This window comes from Pristiophorus japonicus, chromosome 12 (assembly GCF_044704955.1).
Source record: "Pristiophorus japonicus isolate sPriJap1 chromosome 12, sPriJap1.hap1, whole genome shotgun sequence".
NCBI lineage: Eukaryota > Metazoa > Chordata > Chondrichthyes > Pristiophoridae > Pristiophorus > Pristiophorus japonicus.
This window is the reverse complement of record NC_091988.1, coordinates 89,368,357-89,395,944: the sequence shown is the minus strand read 5'-3', so window position 1 is coordinate 89,395,944 and position 27,588 is coordinate 89,368,357. Positions and strand designations below refer to the sequence as shown.

The following is a 27,588-nucleotide window of genomic DNA, read 5'->3' as shown; positions in this document are numbered from 1 at the left end:
ACCCTGCACCCAAAGAACACTTCAAGCACCAAAGAAAACACAAGCAGTAATAACAATTCAATAAAAAATAAAGAAGCGAAGTAAATACTTAGTGACAAATAAAAGTATTGCATCAAATCCTACCTTAAACTGAATGGGCAATTAAGAAATCGGCACAGTTAAGTAGGACCTGCACCCAGGCACCAAACATTGCAAATAAAAGTTTAAATAATTCATTAAAAATAAAGAACTCAGGTAAACAATTGAATAACAAAGAATTGAGGTAAATCCTACCTTGACTTGAAGTTGGCCGGGGAAGGCAGCGGGCCGGCCTGTACAGGAGGCCATTCAGCCTGGGAAAGGGGCGGCTGGCAAAGATGCATCAGAAGGCTGAAGGAAGGGAGGGGGAGGAGCAGCTGGGCACGCACCGGCAAGCCCTTCGGCCAGTGTTTGGGGGGGTGGAGGGAGCGGGGTGGCGTGCGCAGCAGAACAACCGAATGCGGCATCGGTGGTGGTGGGGGCGGGGGGGCGGGGAGAGAGCTGCTGGCTGGCCTTCATATCTGGGTGGGGGGGGGACCAAACGAGGCATCTTAATTTGCATACAAACAGCAACGCAGTTTCGGCGCTACTGCGCATGTGCGAACACCGGACCTGACACCACTGCACATGTGCACCGCTGCCGGCACTGATTTCGGCACACGGCTGTCGCTCCGCCCCCCACTGTTTAATCGGCACCGCGCCAGTGCACTCCAGGCTCTTCAGAACGGCCAAGGTGGGGCCATTTTTTTCCAGGGCACAAAAGCGGCGCATAAAGGGTACGCCAAAAAAAACAGGTTGGCCAAATTGGGCCTGAAGTCTCTCTTGGTGTTCAGACAGATCCCAAACCACATGGTCCAAGCTCAGACACACATGCTTTTCCTATTTGACACGGATTGGTTTGAGATCAGGCTGGTGCAAAGCACTTGATCCACGTATAGTACTCGCCCAGTACACTACTTCCTTTTGTCAAGTAGAAATCATTGACCAGCCACAGGTGTGACTATGGTGACACCATTTTAGCCACATGCATTAATTTTGTTAGAAAACACCTTTGATAACACTCGCACTATACAGGTAATTGTGTATATTTACTTCATCAACCTCTATCTCCATTTGGTAACGAAGGAAGGAAAACACTCCACTATTAAATACCACTCTCTCACTCTGCTTTTTGTCTTACCATCTTACCAAAAAATGCATTAAAAAAGTTGAAGTGTGCATGAGTATTGAGATCATGTGCCTCACTGCTGCCTATTACTCACTTTTTAAATTTACTCATGCATAACGCAGCTGGCCACATCTGGATTCTCAAACCGGCACATGTGGCTAGTGGTGACCATATTGGACAACAGTACCCTACATGATGAGAAATAGCGTATCCATTGGTAGTATCGCGAGGAATTGGATCCATATTCCTGCAAGCTAAATCACTTCATAAAAGATTTCTTGAAGCTCCACTTTTTCCAAATCAAACCAGCAATTTCTGAATGTTTTGTGTGATTTTTTTTTTTTTAAACTGCTAAAGGACATGTGTTATGCTGGAGATTTGCAGACTGGTTTTCTCTACAGTTCGAGAAACCCCAATTCAATGCATTAAACCTCTGGGTCATTTCGTCACGTGTATTATCAGAATTCGGATGCTGTTGGGTCCAAGAAACAAATGCTCCCTTTCGCAACACTCTTGTCCCTTGCCAGCACATGAGAAATTATGCACAAAGTGTAGCAATTAAGGCCACAGACAGTGGGTGGGAATTGAAGCAAGAATGTGTTTTATTCAGTCACTGAAGTCTGCCCATTCGACAGTCTATTATTCGATAATAAAATGCCTGTGTACTGTATACCTTGAGTCTAAACGGGTACCCTTGTACATCAGTCGGAAACAGGGAAAAAGCTGGTCTCCTTTCCTGGTGACCTGCAGGATGCATCCTTGCTCAGGAATGCATAACTAGGGCAGCAAAGAAGGGAATACTTGTCCCCAATGCCCAACTCAAGATGCAGCCCCCCTCCCCATACACCATATTTAACAAACGACCTCAATTCCCAAGGCTACTTGAACACGTACTCGTTTGTTGACATGTTCAATGTCTCCGTGAATGATTTTGAGTAGTATGTGTACAAGATGTGTGAGGAAGACACAAAAAATCTGCAAAAGGACATAGTCAGGCTAAGTGAGTGGGCAAAAATTTGGCAGATGGAGTATAATGTTGGAAAGTGTGAGGTCATGCACTTGGGCAGAAAAAAAATCAAAGAGCAAGTTATTATTTAAATGGAGAATGAATGAAAAGTGCTGCAGTACAGCGGGACCTGGGGGTACGTGTAAACACAAAAGGTTAGTATGCAGGTACAGCAAGTGATCAGGAAGGCCAATGGAATCTTGGCCTTTATTGCAAAGGGGATGGAGTATAAAAGCAGGGAGGTCTTGCTACAGTTGTACAAGGTATTGTTGAGGCCACACCTGAAATACTGTGTGCAGTTTTGGTTTCCATATTTACGAAAGGATATACTTGCTTTGGAGGCAGTTCAGAGAAGGTTCACAAGATTGATTCCAGAGATGAGCGGGTTGACTTATGAGGAAAGGTTGAGTAGGTTGTGCCTCTACTCATTGGAATTCACAAGAATGAGAGGTGATCTTATCGAAATGTATAAGATTATGAGGGGGTTTGACAAGGTGGATGCAGAGAGGATGTTTCCACTGATAGGGGAGACTAGAACTAGAGGGCACAATCTTAGAATAAGGGACCACCCACTTAAAACTGAGATGAGGAGAAATTTCTTCTGAGGGTTGTGGATCTGTGGAATTCACTGCCTCAGAGAGCTGTGGAAGCTGGGACATTGAATAAATTTAAGTCAGAAATAGACGGTTTCTTAAACGATAAGGGGTTATGGGGAGCGGGCAGGGAAATGGACCCGAGTCCATGATCGGATCAGCCATGATCGTATTAAATGGCGGAGCAGGCTCGAGGGGCCATATGGCCTACTCCTGCTCCTATTTCTTATGTTCTTATATGTGGTGGCCTTACCCGATGCATAACTGCATGTAAAAATAGATTTTTTTAATGTTTTGTATATCAAAACAAAACTTCACTTAATATTGGGAAAATGCACAGAGTTTTGACATGACAGCTGTTATTATTTTTGCTTAAAATCTGTGTTGGAGAGTATTATTTGTGGTATCTTGTGATGTTTTGATCAGGTGGAGCCCATCCGTGGGCAGGATATGACTTGCATAATTTCAATTTGCAGTAATGACTATCTGCTTTCCTTTAGTGACGTCAATAACCCCTCCAAATTTTTGTGGTACATACAACCAAAATCACTATTATGATGTATTACATAAAGTCCTGAAACAATGTGGAATCAAATGACCATGAGCAGCTAACTTGTTGGTCTTCTCCTGTGGGGTAATTCAGCCTTTCACCAAAGCCTGTGGCTCACTATAGTGGGTGTTAATTTGCCTCAAATTCTGGCATCCCTGATTTCTATCGTTGCACCATTGGCGGCCTTGCCATCAGCTGCCTAGGCTCTATAGCGCATTAAACCTCTCCGCCTCTCTACCTCTTTCTCCTCCTTTTAAGACGCTCTTTAAAACCTACCCCTTTGACCAAGCTATGCAATAAAGGTACAAACTGAGTTAACTGGACAAGGTACAACCTTGTTCTACTTTATTACGGCCCAAAGTGCCTGACTCACAAAATGGCTGGCCTTTTATACCAGTGCAACACCATGTGTGTGCTGCTCAGTGGCCTCCAACTATGACACCATCTGGTGGCTATAAACAACATGTACATACATGACAAAAAGCAAAATACTACGGATGCTGGAATCTGGAATAAGAACAGAAAATGCTGGAAATCTCGGCCGGTCAGGCTGCATCTGTGGAGAGAAAGCAGAGTTAACATTTCGGGTCGATGACCCTTCATTTTAATATCTCCTCATGTGGCTTGGTGTCTAATTTTGTTTGATGACATTGCTGTGAAGCACCATGGGGAATTTTACTGCAATTTAAGGTGATATATGAATAAATGCAAGTTGTTGTTGTTGTCAATGTCATGGATTTGACTTGTAAACTAATGTGTGTTTCAGAAACTCTTATGTTAGACTCCGGCATCTCTGCACAAATACATGGGTTCACAGCACCAATATGCCAATAGATAAAGATGAAGAGCGACCAGTTATGCTGAAGGTAATTTTATAAAAAATAGATGTAAATATTAAAAGCCATTGAACTGTTGGATACTGACACTGTTGCTGTCTCCTTCCACTTCAGATTGGCACCTCTCCAACTAAAGAGGATAAAGAAGCGTTTGCTATTGTACCCGTTTCGCCAGCTGAAGTGAGAGACTTGGACTTTGCCAATGATGCTAGTAAAGTGTTGGCCTCGATAGCTGGCAAGCTTGAGAAGGGCACGATTACTCAGAATGAAAGACGGTAGGTGACGTTTTTAACAGGCAACCAGTAATTAACCACCCGCGTTTTCCTGACGAGTTGGAACATAAATCCTCTCACTTGGCCTGCATCTGTGATTTCCCCAGTTTCAGTAGTGCTATGTTTTTTAGACAACTGTCTGGAAGCATTACACATGCTCTTAATTAAGCATCCTTTTGTAGTTGTTGAAAGAATACTGCAACTTGATTGAGGTTTCCTGGTTCTGGCCAACTCCTCCTTGCAATTGACACAAACAGTTGAGATGCTTCAGGGATAAGCTGATAAGTACATTTTGGAGGTTGATCGGGAAGCGGGAAGTGCCAAAGACATGATATTTAGCTCGTCTCTTTTTTTTTAAATAAAGGCCTGGAATTAACTTTATGGTCAGTTGAAAATTTGGGACAAGCTGAAGCTTAGGGGGTGATTTGTGGAGATTTGAAAAAAGAAAATCCTCTGCTGTGAAATCGGATTCGCAAAATAGAAACACAAAAAATCTTACAGCCGGAAAACACTACAGGTCCGTCTAATCCGCCTCCTTGCTGTTCTAGCAGTAGTTTCTGTTCTGTTCAAGGTGCTTGTCCAATTTGATCTCGATCTAAGCTGCTTCCTCCCTTTGCAAGCTATTCCAAAGAACCAACCACACTCTATGCCGGAAAGTTAAAGTTGAAGGTCACTTAATGGGCGTGCGGGGTGGAGAGAAGGAGGAAGAAGAAATGTTCATGCAATTATTGTTCTCACTCAAAATAATCTATCTATGACGTATTCAAAATCTTACACCTGTGCGCACTTCCATCGACAAAATCTTACTTCCTGTTGTCGCACTTTATTAACTTTTTCCTCCATTGCAAGTTCCTATTTCCATATTTGTAATGGAAGCTTCCGACATGAACTTTTCATGCTGTAACTAAATCCTCTTGCCAGATAAATACCAGCTGCTCCGACCTGTGCCTCTTGCTGCAACTAATTCTGTTTTTTTGCTCATCAAACTACACTAAATTTACTGTTTAATTATATGGTAAATTAGAGTGCTTAATAAGGACAAAATGTGTCACTTTAGAATAACGACTAGATTCTACTTTGGTCCAATTATTCAGTTCCCCGCCCCCCTCCCCTTCCCTCATCAAACGCAGGTACATTGCAGGCCCCCTCTAGGTTGGAACTACCCAAGTACACCACCACTGGAGGGCAACTAGTATTTAGATAGAAGTCACAAGATTAGATATGCAGATATTTCAGGCCTTCCTGCTAGATGTTTGGCCCATATCAAGTCTTTAGCTCAAAGAATTGCTTTGCTGATGTGCACAAGCAATCTGTCAGCAGATGGGTCAAGGGTCAGGGTATGGTGGTATAGTGATTATATGATTGGACTAGTAATTCAGAGAGTGAGTTTTCAAATCTCACCTTGACAGTTCAGTTTAAAAAAAATAAAATAAAAAGCTGGTATCTATAAAAGTGACCACAAAGCTGTCGGATTGTCAGAAAAATCCACCTGGTTCAATAATGTCCTTTAGGATAGAAAATCTGCTCCATTCCCAGTCCCATGACAACATGGTTGATTTTTAACTGTCCTCTGAAGTTGGGCAATGAGGGATCGGTAGAATGATTTTTTTCAAAAAATTGGCATTCTTGGATGTCAATCACCGAACTTCAGAAATGTTTTACTACTGGCCAGGACATGAGTGCCAAAATGGTGTCAGAAAAACATTCCCATATATTTGAACAAATGTGTAAATGTTGTATTATTGTATCACTATTATTGTGGAGTGTTTCAGCTGCTTTTCTTGAGGTTTGGGCTTCTTGAACTTTGTTTTTTTGTTAAATTTATTTTCAACAGTTTTGTGACAAAACTTCTGGAAGACTTGGTGTTCTTTGTTGCGGATGTTCCAAATTCAGGTCAAGATGTGCTTGAAGTGGTGATCAACAAGCCAAACCGAGAGCGACAGAAACTCATGAGAGAGCAAAATATTCTGAAACAGGTGAGATCTCGAAGGGGGAAACGGAGGTCCCCGTTATTTCTGCTCAGAAGTGGATCTTAATTTGGAAACACCTTTTTCACTAAATGGATTAATCTGAAGGAAACTATTTAATGTTGCATTGGTAAAATTAAAGAATGTGCCAACATTTGGAGCATGTATGAAATCACATGCCCTCTGTGGGCCCAAATTTCCCCAACCCCTTTTTCCGGCATATTCTCCCGAGATGCGCCGACTTTGTGCGCTCAAACCGGTGCTAAAAAACTTACCAAGAATTCTGGCCACTCTGCTCTGAGTCCTGGGTCCTGGCGTGGCGTTTCTCGTCGAGTGGGGGGGCAGATCTACAGCCCTGCGCCGAAAACTGTACCGGCAGCTGCGCGCATGCGCAGTAGCTCCTCGCCCTCCCAGTGCATCGCCGCCCCTATCCCTGGCTGAAGGGACGACCCGATGCTCGCCACCCCTATCCCTGGCAGAAGGGATCTCAGCACGGCTGTGGTAAGGGTATGTGGATGTGGCCTCAGAGTCACTGTGTTCCTGACTCCGATCACAATCCAGTGATACCTGTTGGAATCGCAGACGTGTGAACGTCACGCAAGGATGGGATCAGGCACAGCTGTAATACCTCACCGCAGCTGAACAGCCTGCTGATGCTCACTTAAACGGGAATAATTGGAGCTTGGGCAGGGCAAAGCAAAAAACCAAAAGCCTCCAGAGACAATAGCAAGAGTGGCATGTCTGTCACAGGTTCCCACGGAGTTCATGGAATCCTGTTGTTTAGAAGCACCAGCAGCCATTGTGAATCACTTAGCAGAGTGTACACAGTTGCATACACGAGGTGACTTAAGTTTTATTTTTTATTATTTGTTTATTTTTTATTTATTATTGATGGTTTTTATGCTGCTTTAGTGTTGTGAAGGTGTTTAGTGCTTTGCAAGATCCTATTTGCTTCCCTCTTTCCGCACCCCACCCCCCCCCCCCATATCTCTGGCTACTTGCGCAGAGTTAAGAAATCAGCGTAAGGGTTTTCTGTGCGGCTACAAGTGGCCACATTTGATGGCGTGAGTTAGTTTGGAGCAACTATTAGTTGTCCCAACTGCTTAAATGGCCAAACCAGGCATAGGTGGCTGGTAACGCCCCCATTTGGAAAAAAAAAACGAAACTAAAAAAAATCCTAACTAACTCACTTACACTGCCGCAAATTGAATGTGCAGAATGGGGATTTTTAAGATACTCCACAAAAATCAAGTTGCTCCAAAAAAAAACCGCGGCAATTCCTGGGCAAATTTGGGCCCTGTATTCTGACACTCTGGTCTCAAGACAACATCATAACAGTCGTTCTAGGGCACTGCTTCGTGTGGCTGTCAGACAGAGACTGTTTATGGTCTGCTTGGACACAACTGAGGGAGCTGTTGCCCACCCACACACAGCGGATTTTTGAATATTCAAGTGACAGCAATAGTAATGAACTTGTGCACTTGCAGCAGCTTATACATCGCCCTTTGTGCATTGTGTGCCCCACTGGTTCCTAACAAGCAGGTTGTGGACACCTGGCAGTAATCCCAATGTAAAACTTGCCAGATTCACTGAAATCAGGCACATTTTTTCTTCCAGGTCTCCTTAGCACTAATTCTCTGCAGAGCTGGCAAGTTTATAAGAACATAAGAACATAAGAATTAGGAACAGGAGTAGGCCATCTAGCCCCTCAAGCCTGCTCCGCCATTCAACAAGATCATGGCTGATTCAGCTCCGTTTACCCGCCCGCTCCCCGTAACCCTTAATTCCCTTATTGGTTAAAAATCTATCTATCTGTGACTTGAATACATTCAATGAGCTAGCCTCAACTGCTTCCTTGGGCAGAGAATTCCACAGATTCGCAACTCTCTGGGAGAAGAAATTCCTTCTCAACTCAGTTTTAAATTGGCTCCCCCGTATTTTGAGATTGTGCCCCCTAGTTCTAGTCTCCCCAACCAGTGGAAACAACCTCTCTGCCTCTATCTTGTCTATCCCTTTCATTATTTTAAATGTTTCTATAAGATCCCCCCTCATCCTTCTGAACTCCAAGGAGTAAAGACCCAGTCTACTCAATCTATCATCATAAGGTAACCCCCTCATCTCCGGAATCAGCCTCGTGAATCGTCTCTGTACCCCCTCCAAAGCTAGTATATCCTTCCTTAAGTAAGATGACCAGAACTGCACGCAGTACTCCAGGTGCGGCCTCACCAATACCCTATACAGTTGCAGAAGGACCTCCCTGCTTTTGTACTCCATCCCTTTCGCAATGAAGGCCAACATTCCATTCGCCTTCCTGATTACCTGCTGCACCTGCAAACTAACTTTTTGGGATTCATGCACAAGGACCCCCAGGTCCCTCTGCACCGCAGCATGTTGTAATTTCTCCCCATTCAAATAATATTCCCTTTTACTTTTTTTTTTTTCCCCAAGGTGGATGACCTCACATTTTCCGACATTGTATTCCATCTGCCAAACCTTAGCCCATTCGCTTAACCTATCTAAATCTCTTTGCAGCCTTTCTGTGTCCTCTACACAACCCGCTTTCCCACTAATCTTTATGTCATTTGCAAATTTTGTTACACTACACTCTGTACCCTCTTCCAGGTCATCTATCTATATTGTAAACAGTTGTGGTCCCAGCATCGATCCCTGTGGCAAACCACTAACCACCGATTTCCAACCCGAAAAGGACCCATTTATCCCAACTCTCTGCTTTCTGTTCGCCAGCCAATTCTCTATCCATGCTAATACATTTCCTCTGACTCTGCGTAGCCTTATCTTCTGCAGTAACCTTTTGTGTGGCACCTTATCGAATGCCTTTTGAAAATCTAAATACACCACATCCATCGGTACACCTCTATCCACCATGCTCGTTATATCCTCAAAGAATTCCAGTAAATTAGTTAAACATGACTTCCCCTTCATGAATCCATGCTGCGTCTGCTTGATTGCACTATTCCTATCTAGATGTCCCGCTATTTCTTCCTTAATGATAGTTTCAAGCATTTTCCCCACTACAAATGTTAAACTAACCAGCCTATAGTTACCTGCCTTTTGTCTGCCCCCTTTTTTAAACAGAGGCGTTACATTAGCTGTTTTCCAATCCGCTGGTACCTTCCCAGAGTCCAGAGACTTTTGGTAGATTATAAATGAATGCATCTGCTATAACTTCCGCCATCTCTTTTAATACCCTGGGATGCATTTCATCAGGACCAGGGGACTTGTCTACCTTGAGTCCCATTAGCCTGTCCAGCACTACCCCCCTAGTGATAGTGATTGTCTCAAGGTCCTCCCTTCCCACATTCCTGTGGCCTGCAATTTTTGGTATGGTTTTTGTGTCTTCCACTGTGAAGACCGGAGCAAAATAATTGTTTAAGGTCTCAGCCATTTCCACATTTCCCATTATTAAATCCCCCTTCTCATCAACATTTACTTTAGTCACTCTTTTCCGTTTTATATATCTGTAAAAGCTTTTACTATCCGTTTTTATGTTTTGCGTAAGTTTACTTTCGTAATCTATCTTTCCTTTCTTTATTGCTTTCTTAGTCATTCTTTGCTGTCGTTTAAAATTTTCCCAATCTTCTATTTTCCCACTCACCTTGGCCACCTTATACGCATTGGTTTTTAATTTGATACTCTCCTTAATTTCCTTGGTTATCCACGGTTGGTTATCCCTTCTCTTACCGCCCTTCTTTTTCACTGGAATATATTTTTGTTGAGCATTAGAAAAGAGCTCCTTAAATGTGCCATCGTTTAGTCTGTGTTCCCAGTCTACTTTAGCCAACTCTGCCCTCATCCCACTGTAGTCCCCTTTGTTTAAGCATAGTACGCTCGTTTGAGACACTACTTCCTCACCCTCAATTTGTATTACAAATTCAACCATATTGTGAACACTCATTCCGAGAGGATCTTTTACTAGGAGATCGTTTATTATTCCTGCCTCATTACACAGGACCAGATCTAAGATAGCTTGCTCCCTTGTAGGTTCTGTAACATACTGTTCTAAGAAACAATCCCATATGCATTCTATGAATTACTCCTCCAGGTTTCCATTGGAGTTCCTGCCAGATAGGTGAAGTTAGGGGATCGGGAACTGGGAGTGTCAATGTAAAAGCAGCCATAGTGAGGAATTGTGGGAACAACTCAATCTGCAGATCTATTTTTTAAAATTGGCTAGTCTATCCTCAATTCCTCGGAATAATACTCCGACTGTATTTCTTAAGTACTCTGCTCTTTAGAAGCTCTGAACTCAACAGTTAGAAAATCTTCACTGTCTCCTGGGTTAAGTAAAGGAAGAAAGAACTTGCATTTATATAGCGCCTTTCATGACCTTGGGACGTCACGAAGCATTTTACAGCTAATGAAGTACTATTGAAGTGTAGTCACTGTTGTAATGTAGTGGAAACACAGCAGCCAATTTGCACACAAGAAGCTCCCACAAACAGCAATGTGATAATGACCAGATAATCTGTTTTTGTTATGTTGATTGAGGGATAAATATTGGCCAGGTCACTGGGAGAACTCCTGTGCTCTTCTTCAAAATAGTTCCAAGGAATCTTTTACGTCGACCTGAGAGGGCAGACCACTATGTTCCCGTGGTGGCATGCAATCAGCAGTAGATAAATAATGGACCAGGCACTGGAAAGAATTCGCCTGCTCTTCTTCGAATCATGCCATGAGATTTTGTACATCCACCTGCGAGGGCATACAGACCTTGGTTTAACAGCTCATTCAAAAGGTGACTCCTCTTGACAATGGAGTACGACACTGGAGTATTGGCTTGGGTTATGTGCTCAAGGCTCTGGAGTCAGACTTGAACAAGCCCTAAGTCAAGCGTCAGTGTTGCCACTAGGCTGCGGCTGTCACCAGAGTTGGGCAGTCTCCGCATCACACGTGAGAGAAATGGCAAATGTGCAAGTGTGCCCCTGGTGGTGTGTGTCTGGATGTGGGTGCTGGGTAAGAACATAATCAGGCCAAAATCTTAAGTCTTCTACAGTCAGATAACCTGTTGACATTCAATAGTGCTTAAATGTGAGGAATGAGTACTTGGGCACAGTGTTGGAGGAAGCCTGGGATCTGCAGAACCAATCACCAGCAAACAGTCCAAATCTTCAGGAGAGGGGCTAAGGGAAAACAATCGTGTATCTTTCAGTTGGGTAGAGTGCTTTTAGCCAGCAAAACCTATACCATCCGTCTGTGCAGTTCTGTATTAATTTCCAGTGAATAGAAGTATAAGTATCTGCTTGGATTACGTGCTCAACTCTCTGGAATGGGACCTGAACTCGCGACTCAGACTCCAAGGCGTGCAGTATTCTCATTGATAATATTGGGAACTCTTAAGTACGAGCTCCCATTATTATCAATGAGAAATCCCCCCAAACACCCAAACACACCACGAAATTAAAAAAAAATCACATATTTAACATGAATTGAAATTAAAGTTAATGAAATGTTTTAGAAAACATTTTTGTTTTTTGTTTTATTTTATTTAAAATTGTTTTAATTAGGGTTTAAAATAAACCTACCTTAGTGGACAGGGTTTTTAAACATAAAAATGTGTTTTAAATTTTAATTTTTATGTGTTTTAAAACTCTTACTCTGGTACAAAATTAGGCTATGCGCCTGCTTTTACTAGGCGCAAAAGTTTTAAGGACATTCGCTGGGCAAGAGTTGGGCAAATAGTGCAATCTCGCCCGTGCGAATGTTCTGGCTGTGAGGATGCGGAAGATCTGTCCAGAGATATCTTGACCGATTGTTAAAAAACGGTTTTCAGTGCATGCGCGTTGCGCACTGAAAATCGACTTTTGCGGGGCCTCAGTGGGTCTGTACATATTCCAGAATACCTACTGGCCCGACGAGGCCGCAATTTCAGGGCCCATCCGGCAAGCCGCCTTGAAATTTTTTGAGGATTTTGCACGTTAAGTGGACCATGGAATTTTCTATGATATGGAAAAACCTTCAGAAAATCAATAGAGGATTATGCATTAAAGATACTTAATTAAAGTGAAAGCCTTGGGAATCCTGGGTAGGGTATCTTTGGATGAAGAATAAGAAATAAAAATGTGAGGGTTCAGTGGTTGGACCTTTATTCCTAATTTACATAAATCACCTGGAAGATTGCAACTGCATGATTGTCAGATTTGCAAATGACTTCAAAATGAGGTGAAGGCCAAGGATGCAGTGAAGGATTTAGCTAATTTATACCATCAGGTGGACTGATGAAATGTAGCACTGCCAAATTTTTTTTAAAAATGTGGGTTGGTGAATGGAATAGAATTAGTACAATTACTCAGAGACCTGGGAAAAGTGGTGAACTTACCTCGAAGTATCCAGGCAACATACTGAGGTAACTGCTAAGATATATAGTCAGAGCAGAATACAAGTCTACTGAGGATATATTAAGATTGTACAATGCGTTGATTAGGTCATATTCGGAATAATATGTGTAATTCTAGTCCCCGCACTGTGAAGGAAAATACAACCATTGGATAAAATGCAGGAAAGATTAACTGGAAGTGTAAAGGAGCAAGGATTAACCTTTTAGAATTAAAAAAAAAAATGTTCAATCTCTACAGGCTACAGAGAAGATGGTTGAGGGGAGAATATTGAAGTATTAAATTAATTTGGCAAGGTAACTTACTTCAAGAGAAAGCAAGGTAATAAGACTGGAGATCACAAATGTAACTTGGAACAGCTATCAGAAGGAACTTATTTATGCAAATGTCTGGAATAATCTGCCAGGTGAAGTGGCAGTGGTTGGGGACATTCAGCCATCATTGGATGCTAGATTGGGAGAGCTTGAATGCAAGCGGGGCAAGCTTCATTTGGGTCGAATGGCCTTTCCTGGTCTCTGGCATTTTTTGCATTCTTACTACATGAATCAATCTGATAAAGTGGAACAACCCCACCGACACCTGGGAATCCCTGGCCCAAGACTGCCCTAAGTGGAGGAAGAGCATCCGGGAGGGCGCTGAGCATCTAGAGGCTCGTCGCTGAGAGCATGCAGAAAACAAGCGCAGGCAGCGGAAGAAGTGTGCGGCAAACCAGTCCCACCCACCCTTTCCTCCAACCATTGTCTGCCCCACCTGTGACAGAGACTGTAATTCCCGTATTAGACTGTACCGTCACCTAAGAACTCCCTTTTAGAGTGGAAGCAAGTCTTCCTCGATTTCAAGGGACTACCTATGATGATGACATGAATCAAGGGTACTTAACTTTTTCTTTTAGGGACCCAACACTTAGCATCCTTCCTCTGGATGGTGAGCAGATGACCTGATGCCAAGACCTTACCGATGCCAAGACCTTACCAATGCCACTTTGTAATGAGCTAGAAGTGAAAGAAAACCTCTGGCCTCGATATTATAAACTCAACCCCTGATTAGCATTCAAACTCCATCTTCTGTGGTTCACAACAACACATTTCGAGTAAGCACGAGAGACTTCTTCGTGTAGTGTACAGAACAGACTTTATTGATATTAATATTTAATACTTTATTTTATATTAAAACCATGACTCTCTCTCACTCTGGCCGTTTCTCCTGATACAGCCCTCATCTTCGCTCCCTCAAGTCCAAAGGGCACAGACTTGAACAGATGTGGAGGGGAACCAGTTTAGCCATTCATCGCCAGATCTGGCTTGAACACACAAAACATTATTGGTCCTACTCTTTTCTGCAAAAATTGCTCACTATTCCAGGATCATTCTGGAACGCAAAGATAGCCCGCGGCTACTGTTCTCTACTGTTAACTGTCTCCTTAAACCCCTCTCCCCTGTCTCCACCACACTCACCTTCAACAGCAAGTATGAGGAGCTCATGGACTTCTTTGTCTCAAAGATTGAGACCATCCGATCAGCTGCCTCTGCGAGTTCCCTTCCTTCCTCAGCCCACAGGGCCAAACTTCATCTCAGGCTCTCCCCTGCCTTAGACATAAACTTGCATCTTTCTCCAGTTTCTCTTCGATCTCCCCTCTTGACCTCTCCAAGCTTATCTTGTCCATGAGACCCACTTCCTGCTCCCTTGACCCTGTTCCCACTAAACTGCTGACCACCCAACCTCGTTTTTTGGCTCCCATGTTAGCTGACATTGTTAATGATTCTCTCTCCTCAGGTACTGTTCCCCTCTCCTTCAAATCTGCGGTTCCCCCCTCCTTCAAATCTGCGGTTCCCCTCTCCTCAAGAAACTAACCCTTGACCCCACTGTGCTTGCTAATTATCGCCCCATCTCCTTTCCTCTCAAATCCTTGAACATGTTGCTTCCAAAATCCGTGACCATCTTTCCATGAACTCAATGTTTGAATCCCTTGAATCTGGTTTTTGCCCCTGCCTCAGTACCGAAACTGCTCTCATTAATGTCACAAATGACATCCTTTGTGACTGTGACAAAGGTAAACTATCCCTCCTCGTCCTCTTGGACCTGTCTACAGCCTTTGACATGATTGACCACTCTATCCTTCTCCAACGCCTCTCTACCAATGTCCAGCTGGGTGGGACTGCACTCGCCTGGTTCCATTCTTATCTATCTAATCATAGCCAGAAAATTTCCTGCAATGGCTTCTCTTCCCGCTCCCACATCTTTACCTCTGGTATCCCGCAAGGATCTGTACTTGCCTTTTATACTATTTATCTGCATTCCCTAGCCACTGACTCCATCCCTCTCCCTAGCATCACTCTGAGGGTGAATAAGACTGTTTCCAACCTAGGTGTCATATTTGACCCTGAAATGAGTTTTTGGCCACATATCCGCAGCATAACTAAAACCGCCTATTTCCACCTCTAACATTGCCCGCCTCCGCCCCTGCCTCAGCTCTTCTGCTGCTGAAACCCTCATCCATGCACTTGTTACCTCTAGACTTCACTACTCCTGGCTGGACTCCCACATTCTACACTACATAAACTTGAGGTCATCCAAAACTCGGCCGCCCGTGTCTTAACTCGCACCTATTCCCGATCACCCATCACCTCTGTGCTCGCTGACCTCCATTGACTCCCAGTTAAACAGCACCTTGATTTCAAAATTCTTATCCTTGTTTACAAATCCCTCTATGGCCTTGCTCATCCCTATCTCTCTAATCTATTTCGGCCTCACAACCCCATGAGATGTCTGCGCTCCTCAAATGCTGCCCTCTTGAGCATCTCACATTATAACTGCTCAACCATCGGTGGCCCTGCCTTCAGCTGCTTGGGGCCTAAGCTCTGGAATACCCTCCCTAAACCTCTCCGCCTCTCTACCTCTCTTTCCTCCTTTAAGACACTCGTTACAAACCTACATCTTTAACCAAGCTTTTGGTCATCTGCCGTAATTTCTTATGTGGCTCGGTATCAAATTTATCTGTTTTGTCTTATAACACTGCCATGAAGCACCTTGGAACGTTTTACTACGTTAAAGGCGCTATATAAAATAAGTTGTTGATATACAATGGAAGTGATCAGCCTAACTATATATAGAGAGTGGCTTTTCAGATTCAATTCTATCTTTCGAGCCCTCTGAATACCTAATGAAAACCTTGCTCCTTGATAAACCATATTTTGCCTATTTCAAAGGTACATGTCACAGATGAAACTTCATGACGTATCAAGACCTCTTGACGTTTCTATTCCCATGTACATTGAAGACTGACTATTCATGTAAACCTTGTTTTATTTCAAAGTTACTTCCCTCAAACAAGACTTCTTGACCTAACAGTTTCCAACCTCGTTGAAGAATTTACTTTATCAACCATCATCTTTCCATATTATAAGCTAATGGATACTGTCATGTATGTAACCTTCATGTAACTGTAACCTTCATGTAACAGTAATGCAATACTGTATGTACGTAAGAAATGCACACCTTGACCACAGGGGGTGAACTTGTGGGAGACACTCCTCATCTGGTCATCCAGGTCTATAAAGGGAGGTCCCACGCAGGGTCAGCACTTCTTGGTCCTGTGAATAAAGGTGCAGGTCACAGAGTGACCTTGTCTCCAGTATGTGCCTCGTGTTGATTTGTAGTAGAGTGTAAGGACAACATTTGGCGACAAGAAACGGGAATCAGCGACTCACGAGAGTGGCCACCAGTGGCACAGAGGAACAGTATTGTGTTGGTGAGGACTGGGACGATTTCGTTGAGAGGCTCCAGCAGAGCTTTGTCACGAAGGACTGGCTGGGAGCAGCAGCGGCTGACAAGCGAAGGGCGCATCTACTGACCAGCTGTGGACCTAAGACGTACGCACTAATGAAAGACCTGCTCGCACCCGAGAAGTCGGCGGACAAAACCTTTGAAGAGCTCAGCAAACTGATCGGTGAGAACCTCAAACCGACGAGCAGTATACACATGGCCCGACACCGATTCTATATGCACCGCTGTCTGGAAGGGCAGAGCATATCGGACTTTGTTGCGGACCTTCCGCACTTGGCCAGCCTCTAAGTTCACAGACACCTGCAGCGGGGAGATGTTCCGGGATTTCTTCATTGAGGTCATTGGTCATGCCAGGACTTTTAGGAAGTTAATTGAGACTAAGGACTTGACCTTGGAAGCAGCGGCGTTGATGGCTCAAACCGTCATGGTGGGGGAGGAGGAAACCAAGATCATATACGCACGCAACCCTGCTCCCAATGTGGCGATGGAGCAGGGAGTTAACATGGTAAACGCAACTCAGAACCCCGCAGGCAGGCAAGGGCAATTCGACACCAACCAGGCAGTAACAGACTCTAGGGTGGGTCCTCAACAGAGACAATGGCAGATTGAACGGACATTTACACCATCACAAGGGACAATACGTCCTGGGATGGGGCCATTGACACCCACTAACAGAGTGCTCAAGAGTAATCTAAAGAGACAATCAGAGAGGAATGCCTGGCAACAGCTCTTTTGTTCACAACAATCTCAGCTCATGCTGGAGGTGCGGGGGCAGACATGCTGCGAAAACCTGCAGGTTTCAACAATTTATCTGCAGAAATTGTAACTTCAGTGGACATTTAGCCGGAATGTGCAGGAAGCCCGCAGCGAGGCTGGTTTACGAAGCGGATGAACCACAAGAGGGGTCTGCAAGGCAGGGTTATGCTTGGGACACAGCAATGGACGCTGAAGTTCAGTGGGTTCAGGTGGCAAACATCCACAGCTCATACACAAAGACGCCACCTATGATGATGAGAGTACTGTTAAATGGCATCCCGATACGCATGGAGTTGGACACAGGAGCCAGCCAGTCACTTATGAGTGTCCCAACAATTCGAGAAACTATGGCCACTCTGAGCTAGCAGACCCAAACTAGAACGCATTGACACGCAATTACGGACGTACACCAAAGAGATCATCCCAGTGCTAGGCAGTGCAATGTTAGTGGTCACACATAGTGAATCAGAGAACCGGCTGCCACTCTGGATTGTCTCGGGAAATGGTCCCGCGCTTTTGGGGAGGAGCTGGTTAGCCGACATGAACTGGAAATGGGAGAATGTACACGCCATTTCATCTGTGGAGTGAAGTTCATGCTCACACGTCCTACAGAAATTTGAGTCACTATTTCAACCTGGTGTCGGGACTTTCAAAGGTACCAAAGTAGTGATGCGCATCACCCCGGACGCCAGACCAGTGCACCATAAAGCCAGAGCTGTGCCGTATGTGATGCGGGAGAAAATTGAGAGTGAGTTGGACAGGTTGCTAAGAGAGGGCATAATTTCGCCCGTTGAATTCAGCGACTGGGCAAGTCCCATCATCCCTGTCCTAAAAACGGATGGCTCGGTTAGGATCTGTGGCGACTACAAGGCCACTATCAACCGAGTGTCACGACAAGACCAATACCTGCTTCCGAGAGCGGAGGATCTTTTTGCCACGCTGGCAGGCGGCAAGCTGTTCACCAAGTTGGACCTCACTTCAGCCTACATGACCCAAGAACTGGCCGAAGAATCCAAGCTACTGACCACCATCACCACACACAAGGGGCTGTTTGTCTACAACAGATGTCCGTTTGGCATTCGTTCAGCAGCCGCTATCTTTCAAAGGAACATGGAAAGCCTGCTCAAATCCATCCCTGGAACAATCGTATTTCAGGACGACATCCTTATCACGGGTCGAGACACTGAGGAACACCTCCACAACCTGGAGGAGGTGCTACGCCGACTGGACAGGGTAGGCCTGCGACTAAAGAACTCCCAAGTGTGCTTTTTTTTGGCCCCAGAGGTCGAGTTTTTGGGCAGGAGGGTTGCCGCAGACAGGATCCGGCCAACCGAATCCAAAACTGAGGCGATCCGTCGCGCGCCCAGGCCCGGCAACACATCGGAGTTGCGTTCATTCCTGGGACTATTGAACTATTTTGGGAACTTTCTGCCGAACTTAAGTACATTGTTGGAGCCGCTACACATGCTCCTGCGTAAGGATTGCGATTGGTTTTGGGGGGACTGTCAGGAACGGGCTTTCAATCTGGCACAGAACCTGCTTTGTTCTAATAAGCTGTTGACCCTGTACAACCCCTGTAAGAAATTGGTTTTGACATTTGATGCATCATCCTTTGGGGTTGGGTGCGTGTTGCAGCAGAGTAATGATGAGGGCCAACTCCAACCTGTGGCTTATGCTTCCAGGTCGCTCTCCCAAGCAGAAAGGGGATATGGGATGGTTGTAAAGGAAGCGCTAGTATGTGTCTACGGGGTGAAAAAGATGCACCGGTATCTTTTTGGCAGAAGGTTCGAGTTAGAAATGGACCACAAGCTGTTAACGTCCCTGCTGTCTGACAGCAAAGCTGTCGATGCCAGTGCGTCAGCTCGCAAACAGCGATGGGCTCTCATCATATGGCACCGGCCGGGCAACGAAAATTGCGCTGACTCGCTCAGCAGGCTTCCACTGGCCACCATTGAGGGGGCAGCGGAGCAAAGCGCTGAGATGGTCATGGCTGTCGATGCTTTCGACAACACAGCCCGCCAAATCAAAACATGGACAAACAGAGATCCCCTCCTATCCTTGATTAAGAAATGTGTCCTGACTGGGGATTGGGCGCCCGTACACGGAGCATGCCCTGAAGAGGTCAGACCATTTCACAAATGGATGGAGCAACTCTCCATCCAAGCCGACTGCCTACTATGGGGCAGCTGGGTAGTCATGCCCCAGAAGGGAAGGGAAGCATTCATCAGGGAACTCCACAGCGAGCACCCAGGCATTGTGCTAATGAAGGCCATTGCCTGGTCACATGTATGGTGGCCGGGAATTGATGCAGACCTGGAACATTGTGTTCACAGGTGCTCGACGTGTGCCGAGCGGGGCAATGCCCCCAGGGAAGCCCCACTTATCCCGTGACCCTGGCCCACCAAGCTATGGTCACATATTTACGTAGACGACGCGAGACCGTTCATGGGGAAATGTTCCTCGTTGTTGATGCGCACTCTAAATGGATCGAGTGCATCATATTGAATTCGTGCACGACATCCACCACAGTGGAGAGTCTGCGTGCGGTCTTTGCGACCCCGACCCACGGCTTGCCGGACATCCTGGTTAGCGACAACTGCCCGTGCTTCACTAGCTATGAATTCTGGGAGTTCATGTCGGGTAATGGCATCAAACATGTCAGGACAGCACCGTTCAAGCCGGCTTCCAATGGCCAGGCAGAACGTGCGGACCAAATCATAAAACAAAGCATGCTCCAGATTCAGGACCCTCCCTTCAATGCTGCCTATCACGCCTCCTGCTGGCCTACAGGTCCTGACGGCATTCGTTCATGAGAGTCCCACCAGCGGAACTACTCATGAAACGCACACTTAAAACTCGGCTGTCCCTCATTCACCCAGTTCTGTCAGACATTGTTGAGGGCAAGCGCCAGTCCCAAAATGAGTGCCATGACCGTAACTCAAAGGGGAGATGTATCGAAATCGATGACCCTGTATTTGTTCTTAATCACACTTTGGGGCCCAAGTGGCTTGAGGGTACTGTAATTGGTAAAGAGGGGAATAGGGTCATAGTGGTCAGACTTAACAATGGACAGATATGCCGCAAGCATCTGGACCAAGTAAAAGAAAAAAATGTTCAGCATGGAGTCTGAGGAACCTGAGGAAAATCATGTGATACTGCCCACACCACCGCCAGTGAACGAGCAACAAGAACCTTCAGCAGCATGCACAGTCCCTGCGGCCAGCCCGGACGAGCCGGAATCACCACAGAGGACAAAGATGCATGCCAAGGCTCAACAACTAGAGTCCCAACTGCGGCGCTGCACGAGAGAGGGTCGACCGCCTGAAAGACTCAATCTTTGACCCAAAGACGTTGGGGGGGAGGTGATGTCATGTTTGTAACCTTCACATAACTGTAACCTTTATGTAACAACACTGTGCACTGTATACACCTGAGTAATGCACACCTTGACCACAGGGGGTGAACTTGTGGGAGACACTCCTCACCTGGTCATTCAGGTATCTAAAGGGAGGTCCCACTCATGGTCATCACTTCGTGGTCCTGTGAATAAAGGTACAGGTCACAGAATGACCTTGTTTCCAGTATGTGCCTCGTGTTGATTTACAGTAGTGTGTAAGGACACCACAGATACCTCTACCTGTGTTTATTACCCTCGCCCCTAAAGTTGCACTTTAATTACTCATGGTTGATGCCATCACTGTCATGTATTTCTTTGCACAAGTACTTTACATATCGGAAGACAAGCCATGCTTTCTTCTCACGACACTTCATTGGAAAATCTACCAGCTTTCCGGGTGGCCTATAATGTTTGTGGGTCAGTAAATAATTTCACCCCTCAACAAAAACACACCCATTTCCTATCAATACTCGACTCAACAACTGAACCTAAACCGTAGTTGTTGTTCAACGGTCGCAACAAACATACCACTGGCAGTGAAATTTACATTCACTTCCACTGATGCAGCTCTCGGTAATTAAATGTTGTATAATTTATTGATACAGGTCATTAGTATAATTCCATCTGCTTAAACTGAAAATCAAATATGATCGAAATACATTTGCGATTTGTGGTGGTGGATTCAGACTGTATTATATGACAAGCCTCACAGCTGGATTTCAGATGGGTAAGCCCAGATAATCAATAGGCCCCATGAGGCACAGATGAATAACTAAAGCTAATAAGATCGTACCACACCTGTTTCCAGATTAAATACTTATACAAGTATTTTTAATAAATGAGCGGGCACCACAGGATTCATTGCAATCACGCACCACAATCTTTACACCACAATAGGGAATTTTGGCATTTCAGTTACTACTTTATTATCTGAAGAAATGTTATATGGAGAAATATATGCAATGAGCCAGTTTTGTATGTTTCAAGATATGTAATTATTGAGCCTTCATGAATTCTACAATGTGAGCCGACCATATGTTTTTACCAATCAATCATTGGGTGGACTCCATTGCAGATGGTCTGATTGAAGATGATCTGTGATAAAATCTCTCATCTGCATTAGAAACATAGAAACATAGAAAATAGGTGCAGGAGTAGGCCATTCGGCCCTTCTAGCCTGCACCGCCATTCAATGAGTTCATGGATGAACATGCAACTTCAGTACCCCATTCCTGCTTTCTCACCATACCCCTTGATTCCCCTAGTAGTAAGGACTACATCTAACTCCTTTTTGAATATATTTAGTGAATTAGCCTCAACAACTTTTTGTGGTAGAGAATTCCACAGGTTCACCACTCTCTGGGTGAAGAAATTCCTCCTCATCTCAGTCCTAAATGGCTTCCCCCTTATCCTTAGACTGTGTCCCCTGGTTCTGGACTTCCCCAACATTGGGAACATTCTTCCTGCATCTAACCTGTCTAACCCCGTCAGAATTTTAAACGTTTCAATGAGGTCCCCTCTCATTCTTCTGAACTCCAGTGAATACAAGCCCAGTTGATCCAGTCTTTCTTGATGGGTCAGTCCCGCCATCCCGGGAATCAGTCTGGTGAACCTTCGCTGCACTCCCTCAATAGCAAGAATGTCCTTCCTCAGGTTAGGAGACCAAAACTGTACACAATACTCCAGGTGTGGCCTCACCAAGGCCCTGTACAATTGTAGCAACACCTCCCTGCCCTTGTACTCAAATCCCCTCGCTATGAAGGCCAACATGCCATTTGCTTTCTTAACCGCCTGCTGTACCTGCATGCCAACCTTCAATGACTGATGTACCATGACACCCAGGTCTCGTTGCACCTCTCCTTTTCCTAATCTGTCACCATTCAGATAATAGTCTGTCTCTCTGTTTTTACCACCAAAGTGGATAACCTCACATTTATCCACATTATACTTCATCTGCCATGCATTTGCCCACTCACCTAACCTATCCAAGTCGCTCTGCAGCCTCATAGAATCCTCCTTGCAGCTCACACTGCCACCCAACTTAGTGTCATCCGCAAATTTGGAGATACTACATTTAATCCCCTCGTCTAAATCATTAATGTACAGTGTAAACAGCTGGGGCCCCAGCACAGAACCTTGCGGTACCCCACTAGTCACTGCCTGCCATTCTGAAAAGTCCCCATTTACTCCTACTCTTTGCTTCCTGTCTGACAACCAGTTCTCAATCCATGTCAGCACACTACCCCCAATCCCATGTGCTTTAACTTTGCACATTAATCTCTTGTGTGGGACCTTGTCGAAAGCCTTCTGAAAGTCCAAATATACCACATCGACTGGTTCTCCCTTGTCCACTCTACTGGAAACATCCTCAAAAAATTCCAGAAGATTTGTCAAGCATGATTTCCCTTTCACAAATCCATGCTGACTTGGACCTATCATATTACCTCTTTCCAAATGCACTGCGATGACATCCTTAATAATTGATTCCATCATTTTACCCACTACCGATGTCAGGCTGACCGGTCTGTAATTCCCTGTTTTCTCTCTCCCTCCTTTTTTAAAAAGTGGGGTTACATTGGCTACCCTCCACTCCATAGGAACTGATCCAGAGTCAATGGAATGTTGGAAAATGACTGTCAATGCATCCACTATTTCCAAGGCCACCTCCTTAAGTACTCGGGGATGCAGTCCATCAGGCCCTGGGGATTTATCGGCCTTCAATCCCATCAATTTCCCCAACACAATTTCCCGACTAATAAGGATTTCCCTTAGTTCCTCCTCCTTACTAGACCCTCCGACCCCTTTTATATCCGGAAGGTTGTTTGTGTCCTCCTCAGTGAATACCGAACCAAAGTACTTGTTCAATTGGTCCGCCATTTCTTTGTTCCCCGTTATGACTTCCCCTGATTCTGACTGCAGGGGACCTACGTTTGTCTTTACTAACCTTTTTCTCTTTACATATCTATAGAAACTTTTGCAATCCTTCTTAATGTTCCCTGCAAGCTTCTTCTCGTACTCCATTTTCCCTGCCCTAATCAAACCCTTTGTCCTCCTCTGCTGAGTTCTAAATTTCTCCCAGTCCCTGGGTTCTCTGCTATTTCTGGCCAATTTGTATGCCACTTCCTTGGCTTTAATGCTATCCCTGATTTCCCTTGATAGCCACGGTTGAGCCACCTTCCCTTTTTTATTTTTACGACAGACAGGAATGTACAATTGTTGTAGTTCATCCATGCGGTCTCTAAATGTCTGCCATTGCCCATCCACAGTCAACCCCTTCAGTATCATTCGCCAATCTATCCTAGCCAATTCACGCCTCATACCTTCAAAGTTACCCTTCTTTAAGTTCTGGACCATGGTCTCTGAATTAACTGTTTCATTCTCCATCCTAATGCAGAATTCCACCATATTATGGTCACTCTTCCCCAAGGGGCCTCGCACAACGAGATTGCTAATTAATCCCCTCTCATTACACAACACCCAGTCTAAGATGGCCTCCCCCCTAGTTGGTTCCTCGACATATTGGTCTAAAAAACCATCCCTTATGCACTCCAGGAAATCCTCCTCTACCGTATTGCTTCCAGTTTGGTTAACCCAATCTATGTGCATATTAAAGTCACCCATTATAACTGCTGCACCTTTATTGCACGCACCCCTAATTTCATGTTTGATGCCCTCCCAACATCACTACTACTGTTTGGAGGTCTGTACACAACTCCCACTAACGTTTTTTGTCCTTTGGTATTCTGCAGCTCTACCCATATAGATTCCACATCATCCAAGCTAATGTCCTTCCGAACTATTGCCTTAATTTGCTCCTTAACCAGCAATGCTACCCCACCTCCTTTTCCTTTTATTCTATCTTTCCTGAATGTTGAATACCCCTGGATGTTGAGTTCCCAGCCCTGTCATGTCATAAACAAATAAAAAATCGACAAACATTGGCTGGCACCTAATATTTTTGGAGCACGTTTGGCAACTGTTTGAGTCGTTCCTTTCTTCCCTGCTCCCCTACACTGCGACCTTTGGTCTCCTTCTGAGATTAGTGCTGCAGAGTGCATTACAACACACTAACTTGTATTTATATAGCGCCTTTAACGTAGTGAAACGTCCCAAGGCGCTTCACAGGATTATTATGCAATATAAATTTGACACCAAGCCCCATAAGTAGAAATTGGCGCAGGTGACCAAAAGCTTGGTCAAAGAGGTATGTTTTAAGGAGTATCTTGCAGAAGGCAAGAAAGACGGAGAGGTTTAGGCAGGGAGTTCTAGAGTTTGGGACCGAGGTAACAAGGCACGGCCACCAATGGCTGACTGATTATAATCAGGGATGCTCAGCAGGGTAGAATTAGAGGAACGCAGACATCTCGAACGCAGACATTTTGAAATGGAGGCATTGCTTAACCTAGACCAATATAGGTCAGCGAGTACAGGGGGATGGGTGAGCGGGACTTGGTGCGAGTTCGGACACGGGTAGCCGAGTTTTGGATCGCCTCTAGTTTACGTAGGGTGGAATGTGGGAGGCCAGCCAGGGATGAATAGGCAAGTCTCGAGGTAACAAGTGCATGGAATGAGGGCTTCAGCAGCGGATGAGCTGAGGCAAGGGCGGAGACTGGCGACATTAGTGGTTTTAGTTATGCTGCGGATATGTGGCCGAAAGCTCATTTCAGGGTCAAATATGACCCTGTTAGTTACATTAGAGCAGGCAGTACCAAAATGGCGGCGCTGTCTCGGTTGGCGGCCTTCATCCTTGGCCACCACTGTTATCGGCAAGTTTCCAGCATTCCCCATTTTCTGGACTGTAGAATTTGCAGCACAGGAACAGGCCATTCAGTCCAACAGGTCCATGCCGGCATTTCTGATCGACATGAACCTCCACCCACCTTACTTCATCTCAGCCTATCAACATACCCTTCTGTTTCTTTCTCCATCATGTACTTATCTCGCTTTTCCTTTAATGCATCGATTCTATTTGCCTCAACTACTCCATGTGGTAGCATGAGGGAGGTGCAGGCATTTGGGAAACAAGCTATGATTCTGCACAGAATTAAATGTTGCCTGGATAATGTTGCCATTTCATAGAATAGTACAGCACAGAAGGAGGCCATTTGGCCCGTTGAGTTTACGTCGAAATGCTGAAGCAGTATTTTGTACGTTTTCAGACCGTGAGCTTGCCTAAGGTAAGACATATGTGACGTTCTACAGGCTGACGTTTGGCGTTGACTTGGTTACTGTCTTGACTCTGCAGATCTTTAAGCTGCTTCAGGCCCCGTTCACGGACAGCGGCGATGGCCCTATGTTGCGACTGGAGGAACTCGGAGATCAGAGGCACGCCCCATTCCGACATATCTGCAGATTGTGTTACCGGGTACTGAGACACTCCCAGCAGGACTACAGAAAGAACCAGGTACAGAGGCTGAAATACTGAAACTCTTGTCACATGGTCTCTGATGCTAATGTGCCTATTACAAACTTCACTGATAGTCTAAGCATCCCGTTCACATGTTACAAATGCAGAATATGTTTTTTTTTAAAGTCATCTTGGCTAATAAGACCAGGGTTTAACTTCTGTCTCATTGACTGGATAATGGAAAGCTTTTAACTAAGATGAGAGGCTGCTTAAAATTTCCATCTGACTGTAGAAAAGGGGGTTGAATTTGGGGGTTACACAGTAGGAATATGGTTTAGGTATTTTTCATAAAATCACACATGCATGAGGATAATCCTACAAAATATACAATCGCCCTTGAAAAATTCTTACAGGAAATAAAAGTCTATCTATGAATATAACAATCTCCATTTTAGCATGTGTTTTGATGGAGAGGGGAGAAACCCAAGGGTGAGGAGTTACTGCTGGGGATGGATGGAACTTGCTTGGTCGCCGTCCTCTAGCTGAGTAAACATGGAGGCAGCTTTTCAGGCGCTTAGTTCAGACGCTGTACGTTTTTTGAACCAGCTCTTATTTGAGTGCTCTGTTCTCCAGGAGTACATAGCAAAGCAGTTTGGCTTCATGCAGAAGCAGATTGGATATGACGTGCTGGCCGAAGACACCATTACAGCGCTCCTGCACAATAACCGCAAGCTCTTGGAGAAACACATCACAGCAGCTGAAATCGAAACCTTCGTTAGCCTGGTCAGGAAGAACCGTGAGCCAAGGTGAGGTGGTGTGGGAGGCAGGTTAGTCACTGGGCTTACAGCCAGTCCAGTGGCACATTCACTTTCTTTTTATGTTTTGTGTCCCCATGACACAGACACATTTCCTCATGATCGGGAATGTCTGGAACAGGTTTCTTTGCTGGGAAAATTCTGTTGGATAACAGGAGTGCAGATAATGCAGGTGCCACACTGATTTGACTGGATAATTATTGAGGAAGTTATTTACAAACCAGTTTTGTCAAATATACTTTCTACGCTTATCTATAAAGGATATTTTATTAAATGGGTGGGAAATCCCTCTGCCACCCTGCCACCACCACCTCTCTCTCTCTCTTTCTCTCTCTCTCTCTCTCTCTCTCTCTCTTCTCTCTCTCTCTCTCTCTCCCCCGCCCCCACCACCATCTCTCTCTCCCCCCGCCCCCACCACCATCTCTCTCTCTCTCCCCCGCCCCCACCACCATCTCTCTCTCTCCCCCGCCCCCACCACCATCTCTCTCTCTCTCCCCCGCCCCCACCACCATCTCTCTCTCTCTCTCCCCCGCCCCACCAGCACCTCTCTCTCTCTCTCTCTCTCTCTCTCTTTCTCTCTCCCCCGCCCCACCACCTCTCTCTCTCCCCCGCCCCCACCACCATCTCTCTCTCTCTCTCTCTCTCTCCCCCGCCCTCACCACAATCTCTCTCTCTCTCTCTCTCTCCCCCGCCCCCACCACCATCTCTCTCTTCTCTCTCTCTCCTC

General features: G+C 45.2%; 1 protein-coding gene across 1 annotated transcript in view; it reads left to right on the top strand.

Moving 5' to 3' along the window:
• Nucleotides 1–27,588, top strand: part of itpr1b (inositol 1,4,5-trisphosphate receptor, type 1b) — a 593,020-nt gene that overhangs the window by 212,851 nt on the left and 352,581 nt on the right. The window contains exons 13-17 of the mRNA XM_070894815.1: nucleotides 4,102–4,201; nucleotides 4,286–4,446; nucleotides 6,278–6,419; nucleotides 25,945–26,103; nucleotides 26,680–26,852. Coding sequence (XP_070750916.1) covers nucleotides 4,102–4,201; nucleotides 4,286–4,446; nucleotides 6,278–6,419; nucleotides 25,945–26,103; nucleotides 26,680–26,852 — 735 coding nt within the window. The remainder of the gene's footprint in view (nucleotides 1–4,101; nucleotides 4,202–4,285; nucleotides 4,447–6,277; nucleotides 6,420–25,944; nucleotides 26,104–26,679; nucleotides 26,853–27,588) is intronic.